Source organism: Ammospiza nelsoni, chromosome 3 (genome assembly GCF_027579445.1).
Source record: "Ammospiza nelsoni isolate bAmmNel1 chromosome 3, bAmmNel1.pri, whole genome shotgun sequence".
Taxonomy (NCBI): Eukaryota; Metazoa; Chordata; class Aves; order Passeriformes; family Passerellidae; genus Ammospiza; species Ammospiza nelsoni.
The window spans coordinates 114047824-114060759 of record NC_080635.1 but is presented as its reverse complement, the minus strand read 5'-3'; the positions used below and the strand labels follow the sequence as shown (position 1 = coordinate 114060759).

At 54.2% G+C, this 12936-nt stretch overlaps 1 protein-coding gene across 2 annotated transcripts in view; it reads left to right on the top strand.

Moving 5' to 3' along the window:
- SCARA5 (scavenger receptor class A member 5) overlaps positions 1–10436 on the top strand; it is a 31816-nt gene extending 21380 nt beyond the window's left edge. For both annotated transcript variants that reach the window (XM_059469216.1, XM_059469217.1), the window contains exons 6-9: positions 84–182; positions 5810–5872; positions 8306–8497; positions 10064–10436. In XM_059469216.1, the coding sequence (XP_059325199.1) occupies positions 84–182; positions 5810–5872; positions 8306–8497; positions 10064–10200 (491 nt within the window). In that variant the 3' untranslated portion in view covers positions 10201–10436. The remainder of the gene's footprint in view (positions 1–83; positions 183–5809; positions 5873–8305; positions 8498–10063) is intronic.
- Positions 10437–12936: the final 2500 nt, after the last annotated feature.

The following is a 12936-nucleotide window of genomic DNA, read 5'->3' as shown; positions in this document are numbered from 1 at the left end:
ACTCTCTGGGCTCTCACAATCCACATTGGGATTGTGGAATTCTGCTGGAATTGGCTCATTTTGTGTCCTGCTCCCCATTCCAGGCCTTCCCGGGGAGCGGGGACTGCCCGGCCCGCGTGGACTGAAGGGGGACCCGGGAGAGCTGGGCCCGCGCGGCCCCGCGGGAATGCGGGGGCTCAAAGGTACGGATGCGGAATTCCGGGCGGGAATCCGGGATCAGACGGGCTCTGGAGATCCCAGGATGAGGGGCAGAGCCCTGGGAGTGGGACCGGGGGATCCTCTGGCTTGGAAACCACCCGGATCTCCTGGAGAAATAGGAATCCCAACAATTTCTGCTCCAACTGCCAACAATTGGGAATCCCAACAATTCCTGCTCCAACCGCGGAGGGAACGGATGGATTTGGGATGTCCTCCCATTCCATGGGGCTCCAGCAGGGATTTGGGAATGATCTCCTGGTGTTTTCTGGGGCGTTCCTGGCCCGCTGTGGTTTCCCATCTTCCCAGGAAAACTGTGGGAGTAGGAAGTTGGGATTTAGCGGGACACAGCTGTCCCGGGACACCTGGGATGGGAAATTCCCAGCTGCAACCAAAACCGGGATTGAAAACCCCAAAAAACGCTCTTTGTGCCTCAAAATTCCTGCTGGGGAGGCTGGAAGGGAAAACACCCTGGGAAGGGCTGGGAATTGCAGGGAACAGACACCTGGAGAGGATTGGGATTGGGACTGGGATTGGGATTGGGATTGGGACTGGGATTGGGATTGGGATTGGGATTGGGATTGGGATTGGGATTGGGTTGGAAGGGACCTTAAAGACCCTCAAATTTCATGCCCTTCCACATCTCCCACTATCCCTGGTTGCTCCAGGAGGTTGGAAAACCCCTGGACACATCCCTGGAGCACCAGGAATGTCGGGATTTCCTCACTGGTTCATGCCGAGAGCTCCTTAAATGCAGAAAATGATCCCAAAAGTCCCCGGCTGGTTGGGTTGGGATTTGCGGGCCCGATGTAGGATTTGCTCGGCAAAGAATCATGGAATTGTTGAGGCTGGCAAAGCTCTCCGAGTCCAACCATTCCCACCCCAATCCACACCTCCGAGCGCCACATTCCCACGGATTTTGATCCCCCAGGAATGGGGGCTCCACCTCTGGTCTTGATGATCCCTCAGGGCTTTTCCAACCTCAGCAATTCCATGAAAACCCCAAAGCCATTCCCGGGTCCCGTCCCCATCCCAGGAATCCCTGCTGTCCCCACTCCAACGTGTCCCCCACCCCAAAAATCCATCCCCACCTCCCTCCCCTGGGGAGATCGGGAATGTCGGATCCAGGGCTTCATCCGACCCCTTTTCCACTGGAATTCCAGCCCCCCTGGCAGCACTCGGGCAGTTTATGGGATTCTCTGGAATTTATGGGAAACAGACCCGGGCCTGGGCACGGATCCAAAGCCAAGCTTTGCCTTAAATCCCGGATTTCTGCAGGACCCTTCTCCAAGGACTTGGCAGGAGCCCTCGGTTCCTCGGGAATTGCATCCCAGGAATCCTGGGATGGGGTCTTGGGTGTGCAGGAGCCTCCTCGTGGAAAATTCCAGGTTTAAACCTCTCCCAGAGTGGCTCCAACCTGGCAGAGGAAGGGCAGATTCCCAGGTCTTTTTCCTCTTTGGTGTTTTCCCTTTTTCGATGGATTTTTCCTCAAAATCACCCCAGTGGAGAATTTCTTTCCTCATTTCCAAATGGGAAAAATTATCCTGGGAAGTGAGGACAGGCCCACCCTCCCCACTTTTCCATGGAAAACGTCATGCAGGGAATGCACTCAAGAAGAAAGAGTGGGAAAAATCCAAGCTGGGATCGGAATTTTGGGATAAATTCGGGGGGATAAGAGAAGATTCCTTCTGGAACATCCCCAGGGTGGAGATTTTTGGGAATGTTCATGGAGGCAGAACCTGCTTCCACCCAGAAAAATGGGATTGGTGGATTCTCCTGGGCTTTTCCCAAGATTTTGGGATCCATCCATCCCTGTGGATCTGTGGGAGGAGCTGAGGGTCTCTCTCACTGTGTCTGGGCCTACATTTTGTGCCCAATCCCAAAAACAAAATTGGGAAAATGCCTGGAACACTTTGATGGTGGCTGGGGGAAGGCACCGGGCAGGATGGAGCGGGAGAGGCTTTTCCCAAATTCCCGGCTCTGTCCCAGCCCTGAGGCTCCCTCCAGGCTCTCAGGGAGTTGGATCCCATTTTTGGGATCTTCTCCAGCCCCAACACCGGAGTCACCGAGTTATTCCCACCAGAAAATTCCAGGGAAAAGGGGAGAGATGGGGAAAGGGGGAAGGAAGGAGACAGAGAAGCTGTGGCTGCCCCTGGATCCCCGGGAGTGTCCCAGGAAAGGTTGGAGCACCCCGGGAATAGCGGGAGGTGTCGGGGCTGGAATGGGATGGGATTGAGGCTCCCTTCCCACCCAAACCATTCCGGCATTCCCGGATTGCTGCTGCTGCTCTCGGAGCGGTGACGGACACCGGGAAAAGCTGGGGATTTGGGATTTCGGGATGGGAATCCTCTTCCACATTCCACGATCCCAGGGTGATCCAAATACACTCTTGGACACTGCCAGGGATCCAGGGATTCTCTGGGAATTCAGGACTCCAGGAAGGGTCTCCCTTCCTTTTTCCATCCCCAAATTCCATAAAAATCCCTCGGGATGGATCCTGAGTGTCCTTGATCCCAGAATCCCGGAATGGTTTGGGATGGGATCCCTGGACCTTCAATCCCATCCCAGGGACACTTCCCACCATCCCAGGGTGATCCAAATCCACCCTGGGACACTGCCAGGGATTCTCTGGGAATTCCAGCCCAGCCAGGAATTCCCTTCCCAAGATCCCACCATCCCAAGCTCCCCTTTCCCACTGGAAGCCATTCCCTGCCTCCTGCCCCTCCAGCCCTTGCCCAAATCCCAGCTCTCCTGGAGCCCCTTTGCGATGGGGAAGCGGCTCCAAGGATTCCCTGGATCCTTCCCTGATCCAGCTGCACATTCCCAGCCCTCCCAGCCTGCCATTGAATCCAGCCCCATCCCATCTCCTCCTTGAGAAGGAACTTTGGCATCCAGGGATTCTCTGGGAATTCAGGACTCCAGGAAGGGTCTCCCTTCCCTTTTCCACCCCCAAATTCCATAAAAATCCCTCAGGATGGATCCTGAGTGCCCTTGATCCCAGAAACCCAGAATTCCTGGGATCACTCCGTCTCCCCCACCCCATTTTGGGGACGAATCCCCCAAAACCCGGAATTGCCGCTTCCCAATCCCGATTCCTGGACGTGAGGAGCCGGGGCCGCTCCGTGATCCCGACCCCGTCCCGAGGCGGGAGCCGCATCCCTGGCCCCGTTCCCGGTAATTTCCATCTGGATCCCATCAGCTCCGTCCCACACAGCCCGCGGGAGCGATCCCGCTCTCCCAGGGAGCGGGCGGGAATTTCCTGCCCGGCTCGGCCCTGTTGGGATCGTTTCCCATCCCGTGTTTTCCCTTCTCCCGGGTTTTCGGGCGTTGTTTGTTGTTCCTGGAGCATCCCCGAGCCTTTCCCTGGGATCGGGCCAGGCCTGGCCAAGCCGGGATCGGCAAATCCGGGCCTGGAAAAGCCGGGAATGAGGGAGGAGGAGGCGCCGGGAGAGCCAAGGAATGTCCGAGCTCGTTAGTGAGGTCATTAACGGGATATTAAACAATAATTGGGATATGGAATCATTCCCGGGATATGGAATCATTCCCGGGATATCAAACTATGATTGGGATATGGAATCATTCCCAGGATATGGAATCATTCCCGGGATATTAAACCATGATTGGGATATTGAATAATTCCCAGGATATTAAACCATGATTATTATACTGAATAATTCCCAGGATATTAAACCATGATTGGGATATGGAATCATTCCCAGGATATGGAATCATTCCCGGGATATTAAACCATGACTGGATATGGAATAATTCCCAGGATATGGAATCATGATTGGAATATTAAACCATGATTGGGATACTGAATAATTCCCAGGAAATTAAACCAATATTGGGATATGGAATCATTCCCAGGATATCAAACCATGGCTGGGATATTGAATCATTCCCGGGATGTTAAACCATGATTGGGATAGTGGAACATTCCTGGGATATGGAATCATTCCCAGGATATCAAACCACGATTGGGATATGGAATCATTCCCGCGATATTAAATCATGATTGGGATACGGAATAATTCCCTGGATATTAAACCATGATTGGGATATGGAAACATTCCCAGGATATTCAGTCATTCCTGGGATATTAAACCGTGATTGGGATACTGAATAATTCCCAGGATATTAAACCATGATTATTATACTGAATAATTCCCAGGATATTAAACCATGATTGGGATATGGAATCATTCCCAGGATATGGAATCATTCCCGGGATATTAAACCGTGACTGGATATGGAATAATTCCCTGGATATGGAATCATGATTAGGATATCAAACCATGATTGGGATACTGAATAATTCCCAGGAAATTAAACCAATATTGGGATATGGAATCATTCCCAGGATATCAAGCCATGGCTGGGATATTGAATCATTCCTGGGATGTTAAACCATGATTGGGATATTGGAACATTCCCGGGATATGGAATCATTCCCAGGATATCAAACCACGATTGGGATATGGAATCATTCCCGCGATATTAAATCATGATTGGGATACGGAATAATTCCCTGGATATTAAACCATGATTGGCATATGGAAACATTCCCAGGATATTCAGTCATTCCCGGGATATTAAACCGTGATTGGGATATGGAATCATTCCCTGGATATTAAACCATCATTGGGATATGTAATCATTCCCGGGATATTAAACCATGATTGGGATATTGAATCATTCCTGGGATATTAAACCATGACTGGAATATTGAATAATTCCCAGGATATCAAAGGGGCAGGAATGTTTATCCCCCCTGGCATCGCCCTTTTCCATGGACACCATTCCATGATTTCCTGGCACTCCCTCAGGGATTTGGGAATCCCCAGCCCGACCCTCAAATGAGGCGTTTTTAGCCCCAAACGAGGTTTTCCACCCCCAAATCGGGAATTTCATCCCAAAATCCAGATGGGATTTATGGGATCTGCAGTCAGGAATTCCAGGAGCGTCAGGCTTTTGTCCTTCCTCCACCACAGAACGCGTTCCCAGAGGATTTTTGGGATTTCCCATTTTTGGGAGCAGGGATGGGAAATGGGATATTGGGAGTGAGGGGATTTTGGGGGGATTTATGGGGTCTGGAGGGGTCAAAGAGGGATGGGAATTTCTGGGAACTTATGGGAATTTATTGGGATTTCTGGGGGTCCAGGGGCACCAAAGAGGGATGCGGATTTCTGGGAATTTCTGGAAATTTCTGGGGATTTCTGGGAATTTCTGGGAGTCCAGGGACATCAAAGAGGGATGGGGATTTCCCAGAATTTCTGGGAATTTCTGGGAATTTCTGGGTATTTATTGGGATTTTTAGGGGTCCAGGGGGAATCAAAGAGGGATGGGAATTCCTGGGAATTCCTGGGAATTTCTGGGGATTTCTGGGAATTTCTGGGGATTTATGGGGGTCCAGGGACATCAAAGAGGGATTGGAGGATTAATGAGGATTTATGGGAATTTATGGGAATTTAGTGGGATTTATGGGGTTCAGTGGTATCAAAGAGAGATGGGGATTCCTGGGAATTTATGGGAATTTCTGGGGATTTCTGGGAATTCCTGGGGGCTGTGGGGGGCTCAGTGCACCCCCAAATTCCATCTCCTCTCTTCCCAGGCGAGCGCGGCCCCAAGGGGGACAAGGGGGACCGGGGGGACCGAGGAGCGGCCGGTGGCACCGGTGAGTTCCAGGCGCTCCCCACGGAGACCCCGGCGCGGAATTTGGGGGGATTTTTGGGAATTGGGAGCCCGGGGAGGGGAAATTCCTGATGGAAAGAGGAATTTCTGATGTTGGGAAAACCATCCCGGGGTTCTACTGCGATTCCAGGGACGTCCCAGCCTGGGGACATTGCCCATGGAATTCCAGGGACGTCTCTCCTTGGGGACATCCCACCTTGGGGACATTCTCCATGGAATGCCAGGGATGTCACTCCTTGGGGACATCTCAGCCTGGGGACATTCCCCCTGGAATCCCAAGGACATCCCTGGGGACACCATCCCTGGAGATGCCACCATGGATGATGTCAGCTTGGATGATGTCAGCTTGGATGACATCACCATCCCTTTGAGATGCCACAATCCCTGGGGATGTTGCCATGGATTATTCCACCGTGGATGACATCGCTGCGGGTGACATCACTGTGGATGATGTTCGCCATGGATGATGTCACCATGGGTCATGCCACCATGGATGATGTCACCATGGATGATGTCACATGGATTATGTCCCCATGGATGATGTCACCTTGGATGATGTCACATGGATTATGTCCCCATGGATGATGTCACCTTGGATGACATCACCATGGATGATGTTCTCCATGGATGATGTCACCGTGGATGCTGTCCCCAGGGCTGACATCCCCATGGATTACATCCCCATGGCTGCTTTCCCCATTGCTGATGTCCCTACGGCTGATGTCCCCACAGCTGCTGTCCCCAGGGCTGTTGTCCCTGGTGGCTGATGTCCCCCGGCTGCTGTCCCCACAGCTGAAGCCGCCATGGACGACATCGCCATGGGTGCTGTCCCCACGGCCATGGCTGCTGTCCCCATGGGTGACATCCCCACCGATGCTGTCCCCTGTCCATCCTGCCATCCCGCAGCTCCGTCCGAGGGCTCGGTGCGGCTGCTGTCCCCCTGGCTGCTGTCCCCATCGCCATGTCTGCTGTCCCCAACCCCCTGGCTCCTATCCCCATGTCCCTCCTGGTGTCCCCATCTCCATCTGAGGGCTCAGTGTGGCTGGTGAACAGCTCCTGTCCCCACATTTGCTGTCCCCGTGTCCATGTTTGCTGTCCCCATGTCCATGTTTGCTGTCCCCATGTCCCTCCTGGTGTCCCCATGTCCCTCCTGGTGTCCCCAGCTCCATCCGAGGGCTCGGTGCAGCTGGTGAACGGCTCCTGTCCCCACGTTTGCTGTCCCCATGTCCATCCTGCCGTCCCCATGTCCATCCTGCTGTCCCTCCTGGTGTCCCCAGCTCCATCCGAGGGCTCGGTGCGGCTGGTGAATGTCTCCTGTCCCCATGTCCATCCTGGTGTCCCCCTGTCCATCCTGCAGTTCCCTCGGTGCGCCTGGTGAACGGCTCCTGTCCCCGTGTCCATCCTGGTGTCCCCATGTCTATGTTTGCTGTCCCTCCTGGTGTCCCCAGATCCGTCTGAGGGCTTGGTGCAGCTGGTGAATGGTTCCTGTCCCCATGTCCATCCTGATGTCCCCCGGTCCGTCCCACAGTTCCCTCCGAGGGCTCGGTGCGCCTGGTGAACGGGTCCTGTCCCCATGTCCATGTTTACTGTCCCCATGTCCCCCTGTCCATCCTGCAGTTCCCTCGGAGGGCTCAGTGCACCTGGTGAACGGCTCCGGGGGCCACATTTACTGTCCCCATGTCCATCCTGTTGTCCCCATGTCCATGTTTACTGTCCCCATGTCCATTCTGCTGTCCCCTGTCCATCCCCAGTTCCCTCCAAGGGCTCGGCGCAGCTGGTGAACGGCTCCTGTCCCCATGTCCATGTTTACTGTCCCCATGTCCCCATGTCCATCTGGCAGTTCCGTCCTAGGGCTCGGTGCGGCTGGTGAATGGCTCCGGGGGCCACACTTACTGTCCCCATGTCCATCCTGGTGTCCCCCTGTCCATCCCGCAGTTCCCTTGGAGGGCTCGGTGCGCCTGCTGAATGGCTCCTGTCCCCATGTTTGCTGTCCTCACATTTGCTGTCCCCATGTCCATGTTTACTGTCCCCGTGTCCATTCTGCCATCCCGCAGCTCCCTCGGAGGGCTCGGTGCGCCTGGTGAACGGCTCCTGTCCCCACATTTACTGTCCCCATGTCCATCCTGGTGTCCCCCTGTCCATCCTGCAGTTCCCTCGGAGGGCTCGGTGCGCCTGGTGAACGGCTCCTGTCCCCGTGTCCATGTTTACTGTCCCCATGTCCCCCTGTCCATCCCGCAGCTCCCTCGGAGGGCTCGGTGCGCCTGGTGAACGGCTCCTGTCCCCATGTCCATGTTTACTGTCCCCATGTCCCTCTGTCCATCCCGCAGCTCCCTCGGAGGGCTCGGTGCGCCTGGTGAATGGCTCCTGTCCCCGTGTCCATGTTTACTGTCCCCATGTCCCCCTGTCCATCCCGCAGCTCCCTCGGAGGGCTCGGTGCGCCTGGTGAACGGCTCCGGGGCCCACGAGGGGCGCCTGGAGATTTTCCACGAGCGGCGCTGGGGCTCCGTGTGCGACGACGGCTGGGACGGGCGGGACGGGGACGTGGCGTGCCGCATGCTCGGCTACCCCGGCGCCGCCGACGTCTTCCGCATGGCGCGCTTCGGACAAGGTGCCAACAACGGGAACGGGATTTGGGATCGGGAATGGGATTCGGGATGGGGAACGGCTCCTCAGGACCGGGAACGGGATTTGGGATCGAGAATGGGATTTGGGATCGGGAATGGGATTCGGGATTGGGAATGGGATTCGGGATGTTGAACGGCTCCTCAGGACCAGGAACGGGATTTGGGATCGAGAACGGGATTCGGGATTGGGAATGGGATTCAGGATGGGGAACGGCTCCTCAGGATTGGGAACGGGATTCGGGATTGGGAACAGGATTCAGGATCAAGAACAGCTCCTGTGGGATTTGAGAACGGATCCTCAGCATTGTGAATGGCTGCTCGGGATTGGGAACGGCTCCTCGGGATTCGGAACAGGATTCGGGATGGAGAACAGGATTCAGGATGGGGAACGGGATTCAGGAAGAGGATTTGGGATTGGGAATGGCTCCTCGGGATTGGGAACGAGATTCAGGATTGGGAACGGGATTTGGGAGGGGGAACGGCTCCTCGGGACCGGGAATGGGATCAGGAACGGGATCAGTAACAGGATTTGGGATTGGGAACGGGATTTGGGATGGGGAACGGCTCCTGTGGGATTTGGGAATGGCTCCTCGGGATCCCAGGGAATGGCTCCTCAGGACTGGGGACAGCTCCTGAGGGATTGAGAACAGCTCCTGTGGGATTGGGAATGGCTCCTGTGGGATTGGGAACTGCTCCTGTGGGATTGGGAACTGCTCCTGTGGGATTGGGAACGGCTCCCGAGGGATTGGGAACGGCTCCTGTGGGATTGGGAACTGCTCCTGAGGGATTGGGAACAGCTCCTGAGGGATTGGGAACAGCTCCTGTGGGATTGGGAATGGCTCCTGGGGGATTGGGAACGGCTCCTGTGGGATTCAGGAACGGCTCCTGTAGGATTGGGAACTGCTCCTGTGGGATTGGGAACTGCTCCTGTGGGATTTGGAACAGGTCCTGGGGGACTGGGAACGGCTCCTGTGGGATTGGGAACTGCTCCTGTGGGATTGGGAACGGCTCCTGTGGGATTTGGGAACAGCTCCTGTGGGATTGGGAACTGCTCCTGTGGGATTGGGAACGGCTCCTGAGGGATTGGGAACTGCTCCTGTGGGATTGGGAACTGCTCCTGAGGGATTGGGAACAGCTCCTGAGGGATTGGGAACGGCTCCTGTGGGATTGGGAACTGCTCCTGTGGGATTGGGAACAGCTCCTGTGGGATTGGGAACTGCTCCTGAGGGATTGGGAACTGCTCCTGTGGGATTGGGAACTGCTCCTGTAGGATTGGGAACAGCTCCTGTGGGATTGGGAACTGCTCCTGAGGGATTGGGAACTGCTCCTGAGGGATTGGGAACTGCTCCTGTGGGATTGGGAACTGCTCCTGTGGGATTCGGGAATGGCTCCTGTGGGATGGGGAACTGCTCCTGTGGGATTCGGGAATGGGTCATCGGGATCCCGGGGAACGTCTCCTTGGGTTTCAGGAATGGCTCCTGTGGGATCCCAGTAATTCTGTCCTGGGGACATCCCTGTAATTCTGTCCGTGTCCGTGTGTCCGTCCGCAGGCACGGGGAAGATCTGGATGGACGACGTGTCCTGCACGGGCACCGAGGAGTCCCTGGAGCTCTGCAGCTTCTCGGGGTGGGGCCGCACCAACTGCGGCCATGCCGAGGACGCCGGAGTGCGCTGCCGGACAGACTGACAGCGACCGGACAGACTGACACCGACCAGACAGATTGACACTGACTGGACAGATTGACACTGACTGGACAGGCTGACACCAGCAGGACAGACTGACAGTGACCGGACAGACTGACAGTGACCGGACAGACTGACATCGACCGGACAGGCTGACAGCGACCGGACAGGCTGACACCAACCAACCGGACAGACTGACACCGACCGGACAGACTGACATCGACTGGACAGGCTGACACCAGCAGGACAGACTGACAGCGACCAGACAGACTGACACCAGCCGGACAGACTGACACCAACTGGACAGACAGACTGACACCGACCAACCGGACAGACTGGCACCAGCCAGACAGACTGGCACCAGCCGGACAGACTGACACCAAACTACATCCCAAAAGGGGATGATCCCAAAACCCATCCCATCCCATAGGGACTGACCCCAAACCCACCCCAAAGGAGAAATCCCAAAATCCATCCCAAATGGCCACGGACCGCGGCCATGCCGAGGACGCCAGAGTGAGCTGCCGGACAGACTGACACCAAAATCCATCCCATCCCATAGGGACTGACCCCAAATCCATCCCAAAAGGGACTGACCCCAAACCCACCCGAAAGGAGAAATCCCAAATCCATCCCAAAAGCGACTGACCCCAAAGACGCCTCAAAGGGACTGACACTAAATCCATCCCATAAAGGGAATGACCCCAAATCTATCCCATAAGGGACTGACCCCAAACGCACCCCAAAGGAGAAATCCCAAATCCATCCCCAAAGGGAATGACCCCAAACCCACCCCATAACAGACTGACCCCAAACCCACCCCAAAAGGGAATGACCCCAAACCCGCCCCAAAAGGGAGTGACCCCAAACCCGCCCCAAAAGGGACTGACCCCAAATCCATCCCATAACGGAATGACCCTAAACCCGCCACAAGGGACTGTTCTGTAATCCACCCCAAAGGGACTGACCCCAAACCCACCCCAAAAGGGAATGACCCCAAAATCCACCCCAAACGGGACTGACCCCAAACCCACCACAAGCGACTGTTCTGTAACCCACCCCAAAGGGACTGACCCCAAATCCATCCCAAAAGGGCCAAGAACTGACCCCAAATCCATCCCCTAATGGACTGACCCCAAACCTGCCCCGAAGGACTGACCCCAAACCTGCCCCAAAAGGGAAATCCCAAACACAACCCAAAGGGGCTGACCCCAAACCCACCCCAGAGGAGCTGACCCCAAGGGACTGACCCTAAATCCGTCCCAAAGGGAAACTCCAAACCCGCCCCAAAGGCAAATCCCAAATCCATCCTGGAGGGGAAATCCCAAACACATCCCAAAAGAGAAAATCCCAAATCCATCCCAAAAGGAGAAAATCCCAAACACATCCCAAAAGAGAAAATCCCAAATCCATACCAAAGAGACTGGGGAGAAATCCCAAACCCATCCCAAAGGGGAAAACCCCAAATCCATCCCGAAGGGGCCAGGGGTGATCCCAAAAAGGACGACCCCAAATCCATCCCAAATCCGCGTCGCAGCCCGGATCCCAGGAATGGGATCGTTCCCAGAGAAATAAAGGATTTGGTTTTCTCCCGGTGGGGTTTTGGGATTTATGGGTGTTGGTTTTTTTTGGTTTATGGGGTTTTTTTGCTTTTATGGGGTTTTATGGGGTTTATAGGGTTTTAGGGGGGCTTATGGGGATTTGTGGGGGTTTTTGGGATTTTATGGGGTTTAATGGGGTTTTGGGATTTATGAGGGTTTTTTTTTTGTTTATGGGGTTTTTTTGCGTTTATGGGGTTTATGGGGTTCATGGGGTTTTTATAGGGTTTATGGGAGGTTATGGGGTTTATGGGGTTTTATGGGGTTTATAGTGTTTTAGGGGGGCTTATGGGGATTTGTGGGGTTTTTTTGGGATTTTACGGGGTTTTATGGGGTTTTGGGATTTATGAGGTTTATGGGGCTTTTATGGGAGTTTGGGGGATTTATGGGGATGCAAGGATGGGGCTTTAGGGGGTCTATGGGGTTTTATGGGGTTTATGGGGTTTTTATAGGGCTTTATGTGGTTTATCAGGATTTTGGGGGTTTTATGGGGGTTCAGGGGATTTATGGGGTTTGGGGGATTTTGGGGGTTTTATGGGGGTTTAGGGCATTTCTGGGGGTTTTGGGGGATGTATGGAGGTTTAGGGGGATTTATGGGGTTTATGGGGTTCTGGAGGGTTTTATGGGATTTATGGCTTTTAGAGGTATTTTGGGGGGTTTTATGGGGGTTTTGGGCATTTATGGGATTTTTATTGGGGTTTTGTGGGGCATTTATGGGGTTTCCTGGGGGTTGAGAGGGATTTATGGGGATTTATGGGGTTTATGGGGTTTTACTGGCTTTTACGGGGTTTATGGAATTTACGGGGGTTTGAGAGTTTTTATGGAATTTTTGGGGTTTTGGAGAATTTTATGGGGTTTATGGGGTTTAGGGTGTTTTATGGGGTTCAGGGGTTTATTGGGGTTTATGGTGTTTATGGGGTTTAATGGGGCATTATGGGAATAATGTGGTTTATGGGGTTATGTGGTTTATGGGGTTTATGGAGGTTTGTGGGGCTTTGTGTTATTTTTTTTTTGTTTGTGGGGTTTATGGGGTATTTTAGGGGTTTTATAGGGGTTTGGGGTATTTATGGGATTTTATTGGGGTTTATGGGTATTTATTGGCTTTTATGGAGTTCATGGGGTTTTAGGGCATTTATGGGGGT